The following is a 24,388-nucleotide window of genomic DNA, read 5'->3' as shown; positions in this document are numbered from 1 at the left end:
CCTGTTTGGGATGACATCTCTCTATTACTTGACTGATTACAGACCAAGACGCCAAAAACAAACTTAAAAAAGATATCCAAAAAAAACTGAATCACTATTTTGTACACCTGAAACTAATATAATATTGTAAACCAAATATACTTCAATTTACAAAAAAGAGAGAAAATATAGCACATAAAGTTCCTAGGAGAAAAAAAAGCTGTTCAAAAGCTTTCTCTACACTGACATTCAGCCTCACCTTTTTTTTGGGGGGGTGGTGTGTTTACTTGATCTTTCTAGAAAGTTACGACCCTCTAGTTATTCATTGTTTCTTCATCTGCTCTGGTTAAACTTGAGTAGATACTAGGAAAAGATTTTAGCTTCTCAGTTCTGCAGACTAACCTATTTGGCAGAGGGCTTCCAGCTACCTTCTTGCGGTCCTTGGCTGTGTTGGCATTCTCCCTATCACCTGGTTTAAGCCACATACTAAGTTTGCTTGTTGGGATATCTTTGCTCCTACCTTCTGATTAAAACCCCTTACCCTTACCACCACCATGTTACCAGCTCTCCTTTCCCCAAATTTTTTTTCCACCCACCTGGACCAAAACAGAGTGACACTTCCATAACACATCAATTCCACCCACATTTATTAGACACCTGTGAGGCGGGATCTTCTCCTTTCAGGCTTCCATTTCACATTATGGAGAAAGATAAGGAAGACAAGCAAGTACCTGGAATGGGGCGGGCCAAGAGGTGACACAGAGGCACAGAGTACATTCTGGGAACCAAGAAGGAATGACTGGGGAATGCTTTCTCTGCTGCTGCCAGCCAGAAGTGATGCTTCCCTCCACTTGGACCCTCTGACATAGTGCTCTGTATGTGCAGGGTCTGATGGCCACCTTCAAGTCAGGACCACATCTTAAGACAGCTTCGTTTTTTCCTCTAGCACCTGTCCCAGTGCCTCACACACAGGTGTTCTCTCAGTGTTTACCGAACAAAGGAGGGAAATTCTGATTTCACTTTGCACTTGTTCAGCATCATTCCAATTTTTATCTGAAAACTGCAGAACCCATTCAGTGTACTCTTGCATCAGAGAAAAGCACAGGACTGCCCTTGACTGGTACCACCATCTTTCTGTGGGTCCCCTGGTGGGAAACCCGTATGTTTTTCACACTTTCCTATTCTTGGTCACTTTTTCCAGACACTGTAGATGTCTCCCTCCAGTTCTGACTCACTCAGCCATTCCTGTTCTAGAGAGTCTACACCATGGGTTCTCCAACTAGTTACTACCTCTCTCATTCACCTAGTTATAACTTAACAACTGACTGGTTGGGCAGGAGGGTTACTGACTCACCTCAAGGAGCCTTTAGGGCTCCTTTCCTGGAGGACCCCCTGCTTGTTCACTAGGGACTAGACCTTATTTTCCTTCCATGACACAGTAGGTCATGTTATTTGTTTTAAGCAAACACTTACGAGAAACAGCCTCCCTCCCCCCCAAAAAAGAGGCCTCAAGTGAAAGCACAACCATGAAAGATGATGGACTATGAATTGGTTTTGGTGGAAATCAACTTCTACACATAAATCCCAGTATTTCCCTCTGTTTCTCTTGTGATTAAGGGGTTATTATTAATGGTGCCAAGGATAATATGGCAGATTACTGAGTGAAATGTATTAACTTGAATAAAATGTTGTGAATTATGTCTGAAAAAAAAAATTCAGATTTGGGTCACATACCTTATAAGAGACCCCCTTCAGATAAAGTAATTACAGATATTAAAAATAAGAGTATGAGTAAAGGTATACAGGCAAATGTAAATAATAAAGAAGACCAAAAGGATTAAGTGAAATGAAGAATTGGCTTTTTATTGCCAAAGAATACAATTCACAATGAAGATAAAATGGTTATGAATATATATGCATTGAATACCAGCATATCCATATACTTATAAAAAAGAATGAAAGAAGAAATTATTTAATAGTAAGAAATTTTAATTTACCTCTTGGTCATGACAGGTCAAAATATAAAACAGAATATATAAAATATAAAACAATATAGCAATTAATTCTAAGAAGCATAATTAATGAGGAAGATCTGACAGGTACATTTATTTTTTCTTAATTTAAAATTTTTTTAAAAAATAAATTTATTTTTATTTATTTATTTTTGTCTGTGTTGCTGCGCGTGGGCTTTATCTAGTTGCGGTGAGCGGGGGCTACTCTTCGTTGCGGTGTGCAGGCTTCTTATTGCGGTGGCTTCTCTTGTTGCGGAGCACGGGCTCTAGGCGCACGGGCTTCAGTAGTAGAGGCACGCGGGCTCAGTAGTTGTGGCTTGTGGGCTCTAGAGTGCAGGCTCAGTGTGGTGCACGGGCTTAGTTGCTCCACGGCATATGAGATCTTCCCGGACCAGGGCTCCAACCCGTGTCCCCTGCATTGGCAGGCAGATTCTTAACGACTGCACCACCAGGGAAGCTCCTGACAGGTACATTTAGAACCCTGTATTCTGAATATAGAGACTATACTTTCTTTTCAAGTGCCTGTTAAATATTTTTGAAAATTGACCTTTTATTATATAAAAAATGGTAATACATTTTAAAAATAGGCACAGTTTACTAATATGAGAAATCAGAAAACAGAAAGACTCTTGCTTTCTTGATCAACTTTTGTGTAAAAATAAAATTTCAGGATATTTAGAAAACAGTGATGAAAGCACTACTGTGCTATGGTACTATGCCAAGGTAGTGCTCAGATGAAAACTTATATATATAAGTTTAACCACTTATATAAATATATATATATTTAACCACTTACTTAAACATTGGAAAAACGACAACAAAATAAATGAAGGCAAACAGAAGGAAGAAATTAATAAAGATAAACATAGAAATTGAGTTAGTAAAACTGTAGTATTGAAAATTAATCCAGAGGTAACTGTTTACTTTTTCTTTTTAACAGAAAGTCAACTAGCCCAATCAAGAAAAAAACAAAGCACAAGTTAAGAACATAGCAATTAACAACATAATCAACAATCACATAAATTGAGGAAAATAAAAAGGATATGTTACTATTAACATGGCAAATAAAATATAAACACTTGGATAAGATGAAAATTATTCTAGGAAAATATAATTTACCAACTACATATGTGTGTTATCACAAGAAAATTCTAACACTCTTAAAGAGCAGATAATCCCAGTGCTATTTTAAACTATACTGAAGTACAGAAAATTAAGAAAATCATCCAGATTCTAATTTTATGTAATCTCAAAGTCTAGTAAGTATCTCACTAAAAAATAAGACTAGAGACCAATTGTGATTATTGATATTGATGGAAAGTCCCAAATAAAAAAATCACAAACTGAACTTTGCAGCATATTAAAAGAATTATTCATCATCACCAAGTACGACTTATTCTAGGGATGTGAGGCCTTCCCTGTATTCAGTATTAAAAAAAATCTATTTTTGTAATTCGTCATGTTAATTGACATAAAGAAAAAAAAGTAGATGATCACCTCCATGGATTCTGAAATCTAACATCATTTTGATTAAAATAAAACAATCTAACTAGGGATAGGTGGTTTCATTTACATGATAAATACACTTGTATATCAGCTCCAAATCTGGCCTCTTAATGAGAAAAACATTGTGATATTCCTACTAAAGTCTGGAACAGATAGGGATGCTTATAAACACTGTCATACATTGTGCTAAGTTTTACATTTCGTTAGCAAATAGAAGGAAAATAAAGGCATAAAAATTAGAAAGGAGGAGGTAAAGCTATTGCTATGTGACAATTTATTCATGCATTCAAGAGGTATTTATTAAGTCCCAACTATATTCTAGGTACTGGTGAAAAAAGATACAAAAAGTTTCCTTTGTTTATAGACCTTACATTCTAGTAATATCCTATTACATGACTGTATACCTGGAAAATTAAGGGAATCAAGTGAAAAACTACCAGAAACATTACAAAATGTTAGCACAAAATTAGTTACCATACACACACACATGCACACACACAATAAGCAGTTAGAAGATATAAGAAAATTTAATTATAATAGAAACCAAAAAAGATGATATCCCTAGGAATCAATGTAATAAGGATGTGCAAGGTATGTGAGGAAAATTTTCAAACATTGTGAAGGACACAAAAGACAAATTCAGTTAAAGATATCAAGTCACCCTACGCTAGTATAAGAACTTGGTATAATATCATTATAAATACCGACAGGTTTTCTTGTTTTCCCGTTTATTTTGAAACTAGACAAGCTAATTCTAAAGTTCATATAGAAAAATAAATAAGGATTTCTGAGTAACCTGACCATATGTACTGGCACATGAGTAATAGAACGGTGGGAGAATAGATTTGATTTCTCATGGAGAAAACATGAATGATGGTACTGGCCTGTCTGGGTAGCCATTTGGAAAGAATTAAAATTAGATTCATACCTCCCACTGTATACCAGGATATATTCCAAATGTACTAAAGATTGAATGTAAGAATCAAAACTGTAAATGTATTAGAATCAAAGCTGTAAATGTAGGAGAATTTCTTGGATTTTCAGAGTAGGGAATGCTTTTCTACTTATGACCCCAAATACAGAAGCTATAACAGAAAAAATTGATAAATTCAAAAATGATTTTAAAAACTTCTGCAAGTAAAAAACACAAGCAAAATGCACCATAAGCTAATTCTAAAACTCAAGTGACACATTAGTACATACTATGCAGTTTATGGTACAGATAGAGGTTTGATCACTCTAATAATTGAAGAACTTCTACAAATCAATAAACAAATTACTTGCAGATCAAGAAAAATATGGACAGTAGATATGAAAAGACTGTTCTAAAGAGGAAATACAGATGGTTTTAAAACAAGAAAATATCCTTCTTTCATAAAAAGAGGAAACCAAATTAAAGATATACTGAGATACTACTTTTTATATATCAGGATAGAAAAAAATGGAAAAATCCAATAACATACTCTGTTGATGAGGCTTTGGGAAATGGGTACTCTTGCTTGTGAGAGTATGAATTGGTAAAATCATTGGTGACAGTAATTTTTCAATATCTAAAAAAATTGCAAATGCATGGACCCTTTCATCTCCAACGTTCACTTACAGGAATTTATCTCTCTATATATGTGTGTAAAATAACCCATGACAAGGTTATTTATTACAGCATTGTTTATAGTAGTAGAAGTTCGGAAGCTACCTAAGTGTGCATTAATAGTGGAGTGGATAAGTAAATTATGGCATGTCCTTACGGTTCTACAAAAGAAGGAGGGCGTTCCCAATATTTTGATGTGGAAATGTTCCAAGATACATTGTAAAGTGAAAAACCCAAAGTCCAGAATAATAGAACCATTTGTGTGAAGGTGGTGGTGGGGAGACATAAGAATGCATATTCAAATTTGTTTATATTTGGTAAGATAACTTTGGAAAGAAATTGATTGAATAACCTGTTACCTGGTAGGAAGGGGAGAGTAGGAACTGAGAGAACAGGAACAAAATGGAAGGTGAAATTGGGGATAATTTTTATTTTGTGAACCATGTGAACGCTTTATCTATTGAATAGACTTAGAAAATGAATGAAAATTAAAAATGAATTCCTTTAAGAAAATGGTATAGCCAAGGTATATTGTAGGCTGTGCATTTTCTCTCTCCCATATTTTCTAATTGAGAGACACGGAAGGAGAGTGTAGACAGTGTCCTGAGTTCTAAGAAAAACACCTCAAAGTACACGCCGCGCTGAAAGTTCGCAAATAACTTTTACAGACACAAGCTCAGCACATTTTATAACCTCGGTCATAACATTAAGTCCATTTGCTGTGTTTCCTGTGTGTCTGACACTCTGAATTTCTTGAGAGGCTTTAAAAAGGAGTCACATGTACATTCCGCCCTTATAACTTGACAGCTGGTTGGCATGCCTTCCCTACCCCATTTTTGGTTCTGTCCTCTGATTATTAACATCTCCTTAATTGTAAAGCAAAGGTAGAATAAATAAAGGAGTAGAACTAACTACGTTTAGTTTTGTTGTACGGCAGGTCGCCCTCACGTAATTGTTGGCAGGATGCTCTCTAAGACACCGAAGAGAGAGGAGGGACAGAACTAACGTGTACTGAGATTTGCATACATTTTTACATTACACTGTTTAGGTGGATAAATAACCTTCTTTTGAACAGGTAAGGAAACTGAGGCTCAGAGAGTTCATTGGAACAAGGAGTTGAACCTACGTCTGTCATCTCCTAATGTTATAGAAATGAGAGCAAGAAGCAGAGTAATGTCATCATATGGCAAGCATAAATATTGATAGCTTCTCTTTCTACTTTACCAAGTTTGCATCTTCAAGTAATGCGTAGTCATTGTAAAAAGTTTGATGGAGTTCTGGTCAAAAGGATGACCAAGAAAGGAATAGAAGAGGAATGTGTGAAGAACCAAGGAGAGGGGAGACTGAAGAGAAAACATGTTTTGTAAGTGGAATTGGTACCTTAGTCTAAGGTGAGGTATTTGGGGATTATTCCATGCTTTTTTTCTGTCCTGCATTATCCTGATATGTGATAATGGGTACAGCATTTTTTCATTAGAAAGTGAAATATTTGAATGATGTCTTCTTGCAAATTCACCTTCACCTAACTCCTTTCCTTGAAGGCTGGTGGAGCTAACTCGGCCAGCTGGCTGTTCCATCGAACCTTTGTTGCTGTAAGAAGTACCAGCATTAGAGTGAGATTCATATTTTTCAGTGTTGTTTCATAATGAGTAACTTCTCTTGTCCTAAGTGGTTGTTTACGTTCATGCTGCTGATGGAAGTCCTGGGTCCTCAGTGGTCAATATAGAAATCTCAGTAGCAGATAGAAAATACAGGAAAAACAAATATCTCCAATATAGACAAGGGCAGATGTGTTCATGGTGAAGATGAAAATGATTTTCCTGGTACCTTGTTTCATAGCATCCTGATGAAAAGAGATTGGAGGGCCTCTCCAAGCAGCTGGACTGGGACGTTCGCAGCATTCAACGCTGGTTCCGACAAAGACGCAACCAGGAGAAGCCAAGCACACTGAAGAGGTTCTGTGAGAGCATGTGAGTTGCTGTTTTTCTTTGTGAAAGAAAAACCTGCCTAACTTACTCATACCATCCCTGAGGTGAAAAATAACAGCTCAGTGCAGGCTCCAGCAGCCCCCCCAAAAGCATGCCATCTGGTGGAAGAAAGTAGTCCATGAAAAACTGGGGGGGTAGTAGTTTGTTGGAATCTGTGATTTCCACTTTGGATGCAGTAAATGAGGTTTGCTTCCTAATGGAGTTTCAACACAGCAGGCCGATTACAGGGGCCTACAGTGGTATTTTCAATCAACCACCTTTAAAATATGGCACGAAATGCCATTACTTTTATAGTTTGCATTTTAATAGAGGGGGCTTAGTTAAGATGTTCTTTCCACTGATGAAAGCTGAGATACTAGGATATATTATTGGAGGGTCATGATGATGGCCTGTCTTCCTGGAGTTTTAAGAAATGGCTGTATTATATTCCTGGGTGAGTTTAATGAAGCATTGCTTGAAGTGGGGGATGGAATGAAAGTCTTCCATTTCTGAAATGTGAACTTTATGGTGTGTAAATTATAAGTCAATAAAGCTGTTATAAATAATAAAAGACCCACAGAGAACTCTTCGAGCACAGCGATATTTTGAAATAGTGACACTCAATACATATATCTATAGGAAAGTTAGAGAAAGAAATATTGAAGCATCGAGCGCATCCCCAACAAAGGGAAGATTCTGCTTTGAGACTTGTTTCTCCATTTGGTCTTCATCCTTTGAGATATGACTGTGCCTTTGTCTAATGGTTCTTTCCTTTGGGAGCTTTTCCCTGACACCTGGTCACTTAAACAACAATGCTGTCAGTGTACCTCTTTCCATTTGGGGTTAAAGTTGCATTTTCAGGTTTAGCTTTCAATTATTCTGAAAAAGTATTTTAGCAATTGCAATCTAAAGCCTAGAGGGGAACCTAATTTTATGGGAGAAACGAATGAGAGGCAGAATACTATCATAAATCCTAGGGTTGGATAAATATGGGGAGCATAAACAGGGTCTTCAGGAGGTCAGAATATTTATAAAGCCTGGAAAAACAACCTAGCAGATAGAATCTGCATAAGCCCTTCCTATAATGAACTTAGTGGCAGTTAATGGAAGAAGGACTTATGCATCTGGGTTCCTGATCAAAAGCCGGAATTGTTTCCTGGCCTGGTTGTGCCACATATGCAAAGGGCCTGGGCTCCAACGCCGAGCTGCAGGTCTGAGCAGACGAAGTAGCAACTAAGCACATGCCCGTGTGCTGAAACTCATGTGCCATCTTCCCCTCCTCCAACTAACTTCTTTGGTAACTCAGTGCTCTCCCTTTGCATACTGTACTGAGTTGACACCAGTTTCTAGGCCAGTATGCATAGGAGTCGGTCACCTGGATCTTGTTAAAATGCAGATTCTGATTCAGTTGGTCTGGTATGGCAGCTGAAATTGCATTTTTAACAAGTTCCCAGGTGATGCCACTGGTCCATTGACCACAGTTTGAATAGTAGGGCTTGACACTGTATTGGTGTCTGTGTCTTCTCCCTGAATTCAGCTGGTCTTTATCTGCATACCACAATCACCAGGATGGTCATAGTTAATACTTAGTTAAAACTATTTCTAAATGATAGCTGGAGGCATGGTAATGTGAAGGCACAGTGCGGGTGGATGGTGTATCCGTATCGATGTATCAGTATCGGTGTATCAGTATCGATTATGACTTTTTCCCTCAAGAAGCTTTGTATGAGATGTGACAGAATATCTGCATATGTGTAGATATTTTAGTTTTTAAAATCCATGATAGATTTAAAAACTAAACGTATATGTGTGCTGTACGGTTGGTATGGACAGGCAGTAGAGATTAAAGGAGAAAGATCAGCTGTGCGTTAGGGCACATGGCAGGGTTCCTGGGACTGGAACTTGAGTCCATACTGGTGACCTTGACCTCTCTGTTTCAGAAGACTATGTTGATGAACTTTCTTTGTTAATAAATTTATTTATTTATTTATTTATTTACTTTTGGCTGAGTTGGGTCTTTGTTGCTGGACGCGGGCTTTCTCTGGTTGCAGCGAGCGGGGGCTACTCTTTGTTGCGGTGGACGGGCTTCTCTTGTTGTGGAACACGGGCTCTAGGCACACGGGCTTCAATAGCTGTGGCACACGGGCTCAGTAGTTGTGGCTCATGGGCTCTAGAGCGCAGGCTCAGTAGTTGTGGCGCACGGGCTTAGTTCCTCTGTGGCATGTGGGATCTTCCCACACCAGGGCTCAAACCCGTGTCCCCTGCATTGGCAGGCGGATTCTTAACCACTGCACCACCAGGAAAGCCCCATGAACTTTGTTTTGAAACTCTTTTCCTCCTTGGCTTCTGAGTTGCCATTAGGTTTTACTCTTGCCTTTCCGAGGGCCTTCGTTTTCATTGTTTATTCTACATTTTCCCTGGGTCTTTAATGGGCTACTTCTCCAGGTTAACCCTTTGTTTCCCTCATCCTATCTTCTACCCTCTCTGTAGAAGTTCTCTCCTCTCACCAATTACTTCCAAAGCCATGTGTCCAGTGCAGAGGTTTCTTTTGAGCCATCATTCTGCTGTCTCCCACAGGCAACTCTGATTTGCTTCTACTCCTGACTTCCCTTTTTTCTCCTATTTTCATGCCTCTATTCTGTTACAGCTGGAAACTCAACCCAATTAGCCACTGACTTCCATTAGTTCTTTGTAAAGCCAACTGCTATGGCCCTGATCCTAATTGCTCTCCCAGGTCTCTTCTTTATCTCATACTCATAGATATTTTATTTGCTACAAAAAAAATAATTCTCCTAAAATACTACTGTCTCCATGATCTGTTACTTTAAAACTTAATGATTGGGGCTTCCCTGGTGGCGCAGTGGTTGAGAATCTGCCTGCCAACGCAGGGGACACAGGTTCGTTCCCTGGTCCGGGAAGATCCACATGCCGCGGAGCAACTAAGCCCACAACTAGCGCACCACAACTATTGAGCCTGCGCTCTAGAGCCCGTGAGCCACAACTACTGAGCCTGTGTGCCACAAGTACTGAAGCCCACATGCCTAGAGCCTGTGCTCCTCAACAAGAGAAGCCACCACAGGGAGAAGCCAGCACACCTCAATGAAGAGTAGCCCCTGCTCGACGCAACTAGAGAAAGCCCACGCGCAGCAACGAAGACCCAACACAGCCAAAAATAAATAAAAAAAAAAAAAAGATTTTTCTACAACCCTAAGATAAATATTAGGCTCCTTAGTCTGAAAGCTAGAACCTGGCTTCCATCTCTTTGGTATCAGTCACCCAAGTGACCCCCTTCCTTCCAGAGGGCTGTATTTTCACTGTCCATACTTTTCTCATTCCTGCCCTGGTTTGTGCTGTGTTCCTGGCATGGAACACCTGCATTCCTCTGCCCCAACTATTTATCCCCTGCCCATTCTTCAAACTGCAGGCCTTCTCAGTAATGTGCCATGACAGTTGGGTCTGGAGTAAGCAGTAGTTCTTCTGAATTCTCAAGAGTTTTTATTGTAAGTACTAGTCATTTAATACTGAATCAACATGCTTTCTTTATGTGATCATTTAGCTTTTCTTAGCTTGTCTGTATATTTTCACCCTACTTGTTTCACACGTACTCCTTGAGGACACAAGAACCGCATCTTGTTTTTCTTACATTCTTCTCAGCCTTTACCACAGCATATAGACTCTGCTGAGTAAGTATTTGTTAAGTGACTGTACGTTACGAAGGCATTGTTTTGGAATGGTCTGCTGATCTAAGTTGGCATCCTGCCTCCCAAAATGAAGAGTGCCTAATATAGACACCGTTTGGCCTAAAATTTGGAAATTTCCCAAATCTGGGAAAATGACCGAAGAGTGGGACGATTTCAATGGCAAGAATTCAGAGGAAAGATTGGGGTGGCAAAGGAGAACATTTAGACAACACCCTGAGGAATTAAGCAGAATTATATTGGTCCATGTGTACTCATGTGTATGTCATAGTTATTTGCTTGTCAGTATAAAAAACGATCTGGAAAAGTTGTTTTTAACCAGGGATGCCCTTTACAACCACCTGGTGTGCTTTTCAAAATACACATGCCTAAGCTCCACCCCAAGGGTGTCTGATTCAGCGTGGTGACCCAGGTGGGGTCTGGACATGTCTACCTTGGAAGGAATACCCTGAGTACATATGATAACACATGCCTGGTTAAGAAGGACTAATCTGTCATAAGGAAGACATGACATGTCTTGCATGTTTAATGCAAAACAAGAATATGATATTAGTTACTTTTAAGAAATTCTGGCATTGTATGTGCATTTTTGTAGAATTGTTACTGGACTTATAATTGCATACTTTAATCAGGTTTCTGTAAAATTTAAATAAACCGATTCCAAAAAAAAAAAAAAAGAACCACTAATCTCTGAAAGGCGATGACTGCTGTTCAGAAGTACTAAAAATCAAATTAGAAGACAGGACAGCACAAATCTGGGGCTTGTAGATCTAGGGCCCAAATGAAAAGATTTTATAGTTTTTCTGTTACATAAGTTACTATTTTAGAAACTATAGAATCCCTTCAGGGGAATCGTAGTTCGTCTTTTGGCAGTATAGAACAGCACCAGTAGGCATGCCAAACAGTGCTGGTAGCCATCTGCTGGCGTGTCCAATTTTTGGCACACCCATTTAATACAGATGGACCGAGTAGAAATTGTTCAGCAAGTAGTGTGTTGAAACATGGATGTGATTTTTTTTTTTTTTCCTTCATGCTTGATGTCAGTCATCAACAGCTGTGTTAGTTTTGATGAATGTTTCTTCCAGAAGCATTTAAATCCTTATTGGCAACTGAAATAGAGATTTTCAAGAGGGAGTGAAGGATTTGTAAAAATGAGATAGCATGTGAGACATTTTAGGAGAAACTGGTTCTAAGTGGGAGCCATTTAGCTGGGGGATCACAGTTTGAGGCTACTGAAGCTTTGCTTTCCTCCTCCAACAATTGCATCAAGATAATATAAAAATAAATAATATTTTCAATAAAAAATAAAGTTGTCAGAATAAGTGGCTTCTCTCTCATTGAGAGCACCCGTGCTCATCATTTTTGAATATTGCGCAGTACATTTAATAGCACGCATCAGGAGTACACATTATATATGGCTCTCATTTGATCAGTCTCCAATTGACCGGACGGATAAATCTCTCGTATGCTAACCTGAAAGTATAGGGCAAGGAGTATTCACACTCCACAGATTGGTACTACAGTTGACCTCTGAACAGCAGTGGGGGTCAGGGGCCGACCCTCCAAGCAGTCGAAAATCCTTGTGTGATTTTCCATTTCATCCTCCATATCTGTGGTTCTTCTGCATCCATGGTTCTGCATTTGCAGATACACCCGACCTTGGATAGGGTAGTACTTTAGTGTTTGCTGTTGAAAAAATATCTGCATATAAGTGGACCTGCGCAGTTCAAACCCATGTCGTTCAAGGGTCAACTGTAATTTATTTGGGTTGCAGTTTGCTCCGTGTGGAGTCTTGTTGTAAGATGAGGGCCCAAGATTGTCTTTTCTTTAGGAATTCCATTTTAGAGTTGATGCTGATTAAAACTACCCCAAATGCTGCCATAGTTGGTTGCTTCTGTTCAGTGGTAGCAGATTGACTGAAATCTGGGACCCTTTTGGAATTGTGACTTTATTTCTGCAAAGGAGCCCCTCTGTGATCTTCTTAATTTGTGATTCCACTGAAGTAAGGATAACTCAGCAAAGAGGAAAGAGTGACTTAACTAGTTACCCTCATGCCACCATCTCAGTCACTATTTTTATTTGGTAACTGTTTTACTTGGACAAGTCAGCAATGCTGTCTTGTGACCTCAGTAAGAAAGTGGAGCCTAATAATTGATGGGGGTGGGGAGAGGGAATAGGGCTGTTTAGGTCTTTGATCTCAGGAAATTGTGTGGTGAATATATTCAACAAGTTTTTATAACCCAGCCACCTGTTTGCAAAAAAAACCCAACTGAATTATTATAAACTGTTTTAGAATCTTCCATGTATTCTACAGTCTGATAATGGGTGAAATTTTGCCAAAGAGAAAATTCAGCTTTGATTATTTTTTCCATCAGATCATGACATGATTTACAAAGTTTACCACCAAAGTTCTCCTGAAGATCAATGTAGTTTTTGAAGGGGAGAATAAGAAAGTATTATCTTATCTTCTGGAGAAATGGCATCTTCATTTTTTTAGTACTGGGATATATGATAAGCAACTCATTGATGCTGATCATGAGTCTGGAAAAAATGGGTCATAAAATTGAAGGATAACCTCTTAGTTCTTGAAAAGTACAGGATTGAGTTCTTTTGTTACTGTTGTGATGGTGATTATTTCCCATTAATACACAACAGTCCTTGGATTGATGAACAACTTTTTTTTTTTTTTTTAATTTATTAATTTATTTATTTTTGGCTGTGTTGGGTCTTCGTTTCTGTGCGAGGGCTTTCCCCAGCTGCGGCAAGCGGGGGCCACTCTTCATCGTGGCGCGCGGGCCTCTCACTATCGCGGCCTCTCTTGTTGCGGAGCACAGGCTCCAGATGCGCAGGCTCAGTAATCATGGCTCACGGGCCCAGTTGCTCCGCGGCATGTGGGATCTTCCCAGACCAGGGCTCGAACCCGTGTTCCCTGCATTGGCAGGCAGACTCCCAACCACTGCGCCACCAGGGAAGCCCTGATGAACAACTTTTAAGGTATGTAGTTACACATCTAGTTATTGTTCAAATTTGGTCGAGCCCGTGAATGTCTTGGTGTTCAAGACTATTCTTGACTATTTTAAATGGTTTTAAATCTATGGCTTGTATCGAGGTCAGTTTTAACTTTGGAGCAGGGAGCAGCAAACTTTTCCTGTAAATGGCCAGAAAAGAAATATTTTCAGCCACATGAACCTTGTCACAATTACAGCTATTGTCTCAACAAAAACAGCCAGAGACAAAGCAAATGTATGTGGCTGGGCTCCAATAAAACTTTAATTATGGATGTTGAAGTTTGAACTTATCATTTTCATGTGTCCTGAAGCATTATTCTTAAAAAATTTTTTTTCAACCGTTTAAACATTTAAAAACTGTTTTTAACTTATGGGCTATATGAAAACAGATGGCAGGCTGGATGTGGCCAGCCAGCCATAGTTTGCTAAATCCTGCTTGAGGATTACAATACTATTAGCAGTTCTGTCAGAGTTTCAAGAAAAAGAATATGGTCTTATAGCACCAGGCACAGTCACCACTGCTCAGAGTGTCACTATGTAATAGAAACATTAGAACAGTTCTGTATGCCCATCTGTAATATTTCTGGGACACAGTGCCTTGATGCTGTGCTGTTTCATTAGCTCAATCAGGCCCTCTTTGAAGTTGTTAGTATTCTTAAGACAATATCACTTTCACTATAGAAATTTTGAAGATTGATGAACTGAACTATAGACCCTTTACTCTTTTGCCTTGAGTAAGCTTTTGAAACCTTTTTCCCTCTTTCTACTCCACATCTACCATCTGTGAAAAGTGAACTCAGGTTTTGCATTTAGATCAAGCCTCTCACATTCCTTGATGGCATATGGCTAGGCCTCTAATTCATGTGTACTGGCTAATTAAGGAAAACAGATTTTTGCTAAAAATATCAGAGAGGCCATGCTTTGGCCAAGCTGTCTGTATCTGAGGTACTGCTGGTCAGTTTTCTTTAAATCCTAAATTTCTCAAGGCTCTGTAATTTTTCCAGTAATTTTATTCAACATGGCTAGTGATGAAAAGGACAGAGTATATGGAGGAATAACAATTTATTAAGGCCTAATGTTCTTATTTAATTCTTGTCTGCCAGTTTTTGAATTTATATGCCATTTCTTATTGTTGTTTAGTCTATGTTAAAAGATATTTATTTCTGATTTGGAACAGGATCATGAAAATCATTACAATCAACTTTGATTATAGAGAATTTTTAAATGTAGAGATAATGTTTATTAAAAAATTGGGGAAAAAACACTCCAAAGCCTACCACCCAGATATAAATACTTTAACTTTTTTTTACTTATACGGTATTGTATTCTATAGATGTACCCACACAAATACACATACATGCTATGTATCTGAGCTTGGTGCCTGCCCTTCTTGAGATTGTTTTTCATAGAACCTGCCTCCTCAGAGTGCCTGAAGAAGGCTGTAGAAACATGCTGTTTTATGCTTTATCTTCAGGATCTATAAATCATTTACCCCTGAGTGGCAGTCCAGCCACTTGTGCTATAACATGACATATGCATTCCTAAAATCTGCCACACTATGCAAAATTGCACCAAAAAACATGGCAGCACAATACAGGGCTTATGAGAAAAATGAGTCGAGGCACAACACTCGAAACATCATAAGTGACACATTTTAAATAAAGATAGGAACCTGATAAAAATAGTAGCACAGTTCTACACATGTTAAATGGTTAAGAAATACATAAAGACTGTAATAAATATGGCACTTTACCTCGCAAAGGACCTGAAGTCTGCTTGTAATTTGGTGTTGGTATGTTAGTTTGCTAGGGCTGCGTAACTAAATACCACAGACTGGGTGGCTTACACAACAGAAATGTATTTCTTACAGTTCTGGAGGCTGGAAGTCCAAGATCATCAAAATGTTACAGAGTTGATTTCTCCGGAGACCTCTCTCCTTGGCTTGCACGTGGTCCCCTTCTCCCTGTGTCGAAACATGGTCTTTCCTCTTGCACATTCCTCCTTGGTGTCCCTTCCTCTTCTTATAAGGACACCAGTCATACTGGAATAAGATGCCACTCTTATGACCTCATTTAACCTTAGTTACTTCCTTAAAGGCCTATTTCCAAATACAGTCACATTAGGGGTTAGGGCTTCAATATATGAATTTAGCGGGAATACAGTTCAGTCCAAAACAATGTTGGAAGGGTTACAGCTCATAAGTTGCTGTGAGGGGGTGGAAGGAGGGTGATCTGAAATGGGAGGGACAGTTGTAACACAGGTGGGTGTGTCTCACAACATGTGTGAATTGAAGTAGCTTGGAGATGTTGAGGGTGTGTGTGTGTGTGTGGTATGTGTGTGTTTTGTGTATGCCTGCACTGCTTACGTCAACTCATTACAGTTTTCTGCATTCACCTAGTGTTTCTGGCAGATTAAATTGCACGTAAGCAAATATGAAGCTCATGTTATGCTCACATAATATTGGGAGACATTTATGGTTTCAGCATATGGTTTACAGCAGCATTATGGTGTAGTGAGCTCCAGGAGCCCGGTATTATGAGTTTGAGTCTACTCTCTAACATAAAGATGTATGTGGGATGTTTGGGAGAGTTGTTTGACCACACTACGCTTCAGTTTCTTTATTCGTAGAACGGGCATATGAATACTGCCTGCCTCATAGGGCCATTGTGAAGACTAAATGAGTTAACATATATAAGGTGTTTAGAGAGGTGTCTTGCACATAGTAAGGGGGTGGTGAATGTTAGCTTCCTTCAACATCATTGAATTGTCTGTTAGTCAAGTTGGTGTAACAGGAGAAGCAACAAATAGTACAGTTGTCCCTCTGTATCTGTGGATGTGAAACCCGAGAATGTGGAACCCATGGATGTGGAACCCGCAAATACAGAGGGCTGACTGTACTGTGCCATTTTGTAAAAGGGACTTGAGCATCCGAGGATCTTGGTACCCGTGGGGGTCCTGGAACCAATCCTCCACGGTTACCAAGGGAGAACTGTAGCCTGTCACAACCATGCACTGGCCGTGGGCACATTCCCTAGCAGAGGTGGCTCTGGTGTTTGAGAGGAGAAATCCAAGGAGATGCAAGGAGAGCAGCTTCTCAATTTAGAGCAAAACTCTTTCATTCTGTGGAACCCCAAGGGGGCAGGATCCACGTGGGCTCACAGGGACGTCAACATACAAAAAAGATGCCAAACCTATCTGAGTTCAGAGCATCGGAGCCTTTGGCTGGCTGCTGAGTAGCGATGTGACAGAAGTGGATGAGAAAAGGTGTCCTACTTCAGCAGGGAGCCAGGCCCGCTGTGCCTCTGGAAGCCCAGGCTTTTGAAGCACCACATGAGAGATGTCAGAACACACAGTGAATATCTTCAAACCACAGAGATTTAAAATTTGCCCAGGCGATTCTGAGGAGGACACAGCTTGTTTCTGCCAAGAGGGAGGGAGGAATAAGGCTGGATTCCCTCAGTGCTGGCTTTGGTAAAGCCCTCTCTGCTGGGGCCAGGACAGTCTGAGCAGCCTTAGGAGGTCAACGTGGCTTCTGGGGACAGGAGTTGGCTGTTAAACATAATATTTGTTGGTTACTTCCTAAGTGCAGGCGAAGGGGTAAGGGGGCAATGGATCTTGAACATATTTGAGTATGGAAATCAGATGTCCCTGGTTCATGTCCTGGCTCAAGCTCTGTTACCCTTAGCGAATCATTTAACTTTCCCAGATGCCTCTTCTGTAAAGGGGAAATGACTCCTATTTATGGGGTCATTCTGGGGATGAAACGAGAGGGTCTCTCAGTGCCTGTTTCCCTTTTAAGTGGGCTGCTTGGGGCAGCTGATTCTGTTATTAGTTAAGCTGTTCATTATCTTAGGTAGGGAGCCATAAGCTGTAATACTTAAGTGATGTGACTCCTTTCTAGGGCCTCTTCCTTATGGCCCTGGCCGTGGGGTTTTCTGGGTCTTGTATCTTAATTTGCCATCAGGAGAACCGTAGTTTAGACTGTTGAGAAACAAGCGCTTTGTGGCTTCCTCTTGGGAATCCAGTCTGGTTTGCCCTCTCTCTCTCGTTCTCCTTCGTCTTTCCACCCCACCCCATCCCTTGCACTCACCTCCCCCCCTCCTGCTGTTACAGGGGCACTTGCCTTCTGCTTCCTCCTGGCTCTTTGCCCTTCTGTGATTAGCTCATGGTGGCCACGTTCCTTAGCCAGGGGCAGACAGGAGGTTTAAAAGAATCCTCTGTCATTACTAATTTGGCTGTAATTGTCTTAAAAGTTGGGACATGGCATATGACTCCTGATGTTTGAATATAGTACCTAGTAATGTAAGGGGTGAATGTGTTGTATGTGAGGTGGTGGTGGTGGGAATGGTGGGCACTTGGAACAGAGCCACAGAGCCATGTCCCTTTTGGGAAGATTTGAACAGATCCCCAGTGACTATCGGGGAAGCAAGTCTTTAAGGTTTATTTGCAGGCCTCCCCAAATCTAAATTCATAATGAGCTGTCCATAAGATTGGAAAACTTAGCTAAAAGTGATTAAAGCCAGTTATTTTCATTCTGAACGCAAGTTGAGCTGCTGCCTGTGTCTGTAGGGCTGCCATGATTTGAGCGAATTAAAGTATTTCAGAAAAATCACTTTAAATTTGGCCAGTTTTTAAAATGTTTCCTATATACTGTCTCAGAGCAGTTGCTAACTGATGGGAGGCTATATACTGTGCCTAGGGCTCAACTGTGTAGAAAGTTAATGACACTGTTGTGCAGACGATATACTATGAGTGCGGCCATTTGTGCCGTGCCACACACATAGTGCACCGACACCCAGGCCAAGGTTAGCAGCAGAGATGGCATTAAAGGTTAGTATACAAGTCTTGGCCATGTCGATTAATTCTGCAGCGTTCTGATAATACCTGTACTCAGTGTATTTAGCCACAGATGTAATGAACTTGCATATTTTCATCTTATATCTGATTATATCACAATAGGTTTTCTTGCAGATACAGTGAACACCTAATGCTGGTAGGAGAACCAGACCCCCAGCGGGGAGGGGAAAGAGATGTTTACCGAGGTTATGTTATATTCTGGATTCTGTAATGGGGCCTTTATACTTAACCCTCACAACCACCATCTGTCATATGTTAGGTCTTAAAAGCCTTTCTTACCCATGTAGAAACCAAAGCAAAGAAGGGTGGAGTAACCGACCCAGCACCATACAGCTCATGTCTGGTATTTCCACCATAAGCATCTTTGCTGTAAACATCTTTGCCACAAGCATTTTTGCCACGTAACTAATTAGCTAGAAGGCAGTTTTGCCTTCAAAGATGTAATAGTGAAAATGAATAACAAAATTAAATGAATAACAAAAATAAAAAGACTTTATTGCAAAATACAAAATATTTGAATACATTTAAAATGTGTGTAGATTCATGGCAATGCTGTGCAGATAACTAATTTTATTTTGTGGGTTGTACCTAAGCACTTATCTTTGAAGTTTTTTGTTCATAGTATAAATGTTTTTTCCTTATTGATTCGTCTCCTCGTTCAGCATTGTACTTTTTCTTTTTTGCTAAAGCTTCTTCCTTCATTAAGAGGAAAGAAAAACAGGATCGTTTTAATTCTTGACATATTGTCACCTGTCCGTCAATAGCTGTTGCAGAGTTCTATGGGAAATGCGAGTTCAACTCTGTGCCACTGTGTAGAACATTATGAGGGCTAAGATTTATGTTATATAAAAATGGGAGTACTGCATCCATGGATAAATGAGACCAACTGTCAACCGGATATTTTATCTTTTACAGCAAATTGCCTTGCCTTACGTACGGCCAATTAGTTACGCAGCGAAAATGTTTAAGGCAAAGATGCGTCCAGCGAAAGTACCTATAGAGCTCACACAGCTAGTAAGCCACAGAGCTGGGATTTGTACCCAGCGTTGCCTAAATCCAGGGGCTTGTGTTATTTCAACTGCACAGTGTTAGAGAAAGCTCAGGAACGTTATATGTTACCGCATCCAGAGCAAATACGGAAAGGGGGCACTGTGGTGTTTTATTTGCATATCATAGCCTCTTTTCTCTTTCCTCTTCACCTCCAGTTTATGAAAGCCTGGAACCAGACTTCATTGCTTTCTCTTGGCACTGTTAGTAATTCTGTACTAGTGCACTTGGAGACTTGTTATTTTCACTATTTGCATCTCTCTCTGTTACTAAACTGACCAAGACCATGACTTCTGGGACTGTCTTATTCATCTTTTCATTCCCACAGCTCAGCACATGCCTGGTGTTTTGTGAGGCCCCAGTAAATGTCTACTGAATGAATAAATTATTTGGATCAGTGACTGGATTGAACCTCTAGAGACTAGAGGACTAAGTTTAATTAGAAGAAGCTCAAGTTTATTGTCTTTCAAATACACTATAGGCATACCTTGCTTTATTGGGCTTTGTATTATTGCGCTTCATAGATACTGTATTTTTTACAAATTGAAGATTTGTGGCAACCCTACCTCGAGCTAGTCGATTGGGATCATTTTTCCAACCGCATTTGCTCACTTCCTGTCACATTTTGTATGTACGTGTCACATTTTGGTAATTCTCACAAAATTTCAAACTTTTCATTATTATATTTGTTATGGTGAACAGTGATCTTTGATGTTACTAGTGTGTTTTGGCTCTTTTTAGCAATATAGTATTTGTAAACCAAGATATGTACATTTTTAAAGATATAATGTTATTGCACACTTAATAGACTATAGTATAGCATAAACATAACTTACATGTACTAGGAAGCCAAAAATTCATTTGAATCACTTTATTGTGATATTTGCTTTATTGCAGTGGTCTGGAATGGAACCCACTGTATCTCCAAGGTTACCTGTAGTCCTAGGGAAGATTGAGATGGGGAAGAAGGGGGCAGGAAAGGCTTCCTGGAGGAGGTGACACTGCTGAATTTTTTTTTTTTTTTTTTTGACACTGCTGAATTTTTAAGGGTCATTTCTTTGGCCAGGTAGAGCACGAGTGAGGGTGTCAAAGCCTGCTTCAGGAAGTGGAAAACGCCTGAGGAGTATGGTGGGTTTGGGGAACTCAGCATGAAGGGTGAGGAGGAGAGAAAGAGCCGAGAGGTGACTGCAGCCCTATTGCCAAGCCGAGGCCCTGGGCATTTCTTCCCACCCTTTCTTCTCTACACATCTAGGGCCATCTGACCTTTTTCTAAAATGTCCTCACTTTACCTTCCTTCACAAAAATCCCATGTTTGCTAAGTACTTGGCTCATTTAAGAATGGAATTGGCTTTTATTAGCAGTGCCTCATACCAATGTATGACTAAGACTGAACCCTTTTGTTTATCTTTTTGTTGGGGAAAAAAAAAAAACTTGCTCATTGAACATAAATCTCTCATTGGTAAATACGTAATAGAGATGATTTTGAGCAGGCACCTTCCTGTGTTCCTTGTGTGGTCTGCCTTCCAACCTTTGTCTGGTCCTCTGAAGAGGATAATATAGTGCATAGAATTGGCATGATGACCTTTCCTCCCCCGACCCCGCTCCCGCCACAAACATGCAAAAATTAAACATCTAAGGGAAAAAGAAAGAAAACCAAGTTAAATTATCACCTCACTATTGGCTATACCAACTGTGTCATATTTTACAGAAAAAAATCAGGGTATGGGACCCATGATAACTGGCTATGTGTCATAAACTCAGCACTCTGTCATCAGGGCCCAACATTAAAAAAGCAAAACAAACCAGGACATGCAGTCAGGAAAGCGTGAGCATGCTTGTATGCTTTTGGGGACAGGTGAATATTTGAAATCTAGATTGTCCCAGAAAATCCAGAAAAAAATCATATGCCCACAAGACTTAATTCACTTCAATTTCCCAAATGGTTACAAAGGGTCTTTATGTGGCAGGGGCTAGGTGCTGGGGGATTTACAAGTAAAGAGGACAAAATCGCTGTTCTCTGGTACTCAGAGTGTAAGAGGGGAAAAAGGCACAACAATTTATCAAAGGGCTACATGCGTATGTAGCACTCCCTGGGGACAGGGCTGAGTCATCATGTTATAATGGGTACTTTGGGTTAGCAAACCAAATTTGAGATAAACAAATCTAAGAATTGGTCCATGTAGAGAGTATCTTGCGAATGCATTTTATGATGGATTTGAGTGACAGAATTAATATTGAAGTATATAAAATATTGAATTTTCTTTATGGAATTTAAATCTTTGGATACCGAGGAACAATATTTGTCTGGTGATATCCACGGAATAACAAGTGACCATTTTGTAATGGGATCCTTCCAGACCTTCCTACAATGGAGTGTGTACCACTAAGCCTCACTGTGGTTATTATTGTTCTGGATGCTGGGAGAGTCATTAAGTGTGCAGATTCATTACTTACGCTGTATCTTATTTGGTGCTCCTATCAATGGAAACCAGCTTTCATCCACAGCCATCACTGATCTTTCTTTTAGGTGTCTCTTTCTTCTCTGTGGGTGGGAGGGTGGGGACAGGCATAGATGACCGGCTGGAGGGGGCAGGCATTGTAGAAGTGCTTTCTGGCTTTTCTCAGGTCCAACCCAATGACCTGAAGATTGGGATACCGTTTCCAGGAAAATGGAAACCAAGTAAGAAATTCTCAGTGTATGGGGAATGTGGTACATGCCCTATTTTGTGAGATAAGGTGTGAGAGTCTTAAATTTGTACCTGTAACACAAGTTGATAGGTCCATATGGACCTCAAGAAGTTGCCAGATGCAGAATTTCCTCCAAAGTTGTTTTTTATGTGTCCTTTTCAAAGGACAGTCTTCTTTTTCTTCTGTTATTCATTCAGATGGTAGTTCTCATCTGTGATTTTCTCTCCCATTATTAATTTTAGTTGTGAAAATGTGTCCAATTTAAGCTGATTTCCATCCTTGTTGATTCTAATTCTGAAGTGGACTTGAACCTGTGTGTATAATTTAAAGTTGATCAATTCAAAATAAAATATTGTTTTTATCTTGAATTATGAAGGGTTTAAATGAATCCTGGCCAAACCTCTGGTGTACTAAAGTCTAAAAGCTTCTCTCGCTTCACGAGTTTAAAATTCTTATTTCTGTTTCTTCCCAATACTTATGTGGTTCAGTAAACATTTTTGAGCATTTACTACATGCTGGGTTCTGTGTCAGATGTTAGTTGGAAAATTAGGACCGCTTTCCTTGGTGGATAAATGACAGTGTTTCTTTACTTCAGTCTCTAAACCTCAGTTTCTCTATCTGTAAAAAGGCTAATAATCTTAAAAACTTGGCAGACTTGTCATAATGATTAAATAAAATAATTTCTATGAAGTACCTAGTACCTAAAATAATTTCTATGTTTCTATGCCTAACACATAGTAAGAGTTCAGGAAAAGTAATTATTTTTGATCAATCTGAATTTCTCTGTGTTAAAGGAGGGCAAAAATGAATTGAATTCCCTTACCTAGTCAAATAATACTACTCCAAGTGTGCGTAATACCTTAGTGTCCCATATGCATTTTATCTAGGTTTTGTTTCTATTTTATAATAATTTAACTTATATATAGTAATATATAATAATAATTAAAAACTTCTTCCCTTTTAAGAAAAGCTTCTTGGAGATTGGAGAGAGAACATGGTTTTCTGGCTTTCTGACTTTTAAAGTGGCATGAAATTTGGCACCAAAGTCCTTCACTTTTCCAGAACAGCAGGATAAGGCCCTTGTGGTGGAATCAGGAGGCTTATATTTTGGCGAAGAAGTCAGGGCACACAGGGCCCAGCAGGCATCAGGGTCTAGGGTGCCCATTCTACCTGCCTGTCTCTGTTACTTACCGACTCACCCTGCATCAGTGTCTTGAAACTTAACATGGGTCAAAGTAGTACTTCAAATTTAAAATGAGGCCCTAGAGTTTTTCTGGACATATAAAGCACTCACATTTGCGAGCACTTAAATAAATGTTAGCAGTTATCATACTAATGATGATTAGTAGCAGCACTATAATTGCCCTTGAAGCAAAGAAGGACCTCCTCTGTGTGGACTCATTTCTTGAACAAGTTTTGGCTTTTCTTAAGAATTTCATGAGGATTTATAAAAATCCATCCCTCTTTGGGATTGTACTGCTAAGTAGACGTGCCGTGCCTGTTGCTGCCCCTTGGCCTTTGCTCATACTATTACCCCCCCCCCCGCCCCCCCGACAGACACACACAGGATGCCCTTTCCCTTTCTTTGTCCTGACAAATATCTGCTCATCCATCAAGACTGTTTAGTTACCCTCACTGAGCAAATCTGGGCATTTAGTGAGTGAGGAATTTATGGCAGGCACTGTGCTTAGTGTCTAGCGAGAGCAGATCTGGAAGCAAATCGTTACAAGCTGTGTGGCCTTACCTCCTCCACGAAGGGGGCATCATACTCCCATTCTGTTTTTCCCCTAGTAGCCCCGACAGTTCCCGCTTTTGTGTACCCCCTTAATAATAACAATAACAGTCCATTGCTCTTACTTCTGTTTTTATCAGCTAACCTATAAACTCCTCTAGGGCAAAGGTCCATCTTACCCCTGTTTGAATACCCAGCACGTGAACTGTGCTTGCACATAGAAGGTGTCCAGTAAATGTTTTTAGCAAGAGTGAACACATATTTTAGCGCTAACAACCTTCTAGGGATTATTTGCCAAGTCTTTGT

At 39.8% G+C, this 24,388-nt stretch overlaps 1 protein-coding gene and 1 long non-coding RNA gene across 4 annotated transcripts in view; one reads left to right on the top strand and one right to left on the bottom strand.

Annotated features, from left to right (window-relative positions):
• CERS6 (ceramide synthase 6) overlaps nucleotides 1–24,388 on the top strand; it is a 313,957-nt gene that overhangs the window by 95,403 nt on the left and 194,166 nt on the right. For all 3 annotated transcript variants that reach the window (XM_082396858.1, XM_082396856.1, XM_082396857.1), the window contains exon 3: nucleotides 6,925–7,055. In XM_082396858.1, the coding sequence (XP_082252984.1) occupies nucleotides 6,925–7,055 (131 nt within the window). The remainder of the gene's footprint in view (nucleotides 1–6,924; nucleotides 7,056–24,388) is intronic.
• LOC309630993 lies at nucleotides 9,011–23,110 on the bottom strand. The gene is made up of 2 exons (XR_014245989.1): nucleotides 15,627–23,110; nucleotides 9,011–13,725 (listed from the first exon to the last, which is right to left on the bottom strand). It is a non-coding gene; the product is annotated as an uncharacterized lncRNA (long non-coding RNA).

The sequence above is a fragment of the Balaenoptera borealis genome (assembly GCF_965194805.1).
Source record: "Balaenoptera borealis genome assembly, chromosome: 6".
NCBI classification, from domain to species: domain Eukaryota; kingdom Metazoa; phylum Chordata; class Mammalia; order Artiodactyla; family Balaenopteridae; genus Balaenoptera; species Balaenoptera borealis.
This window is presented reverse-complemented; position numbering and strand designations above follow the sequence as displayed.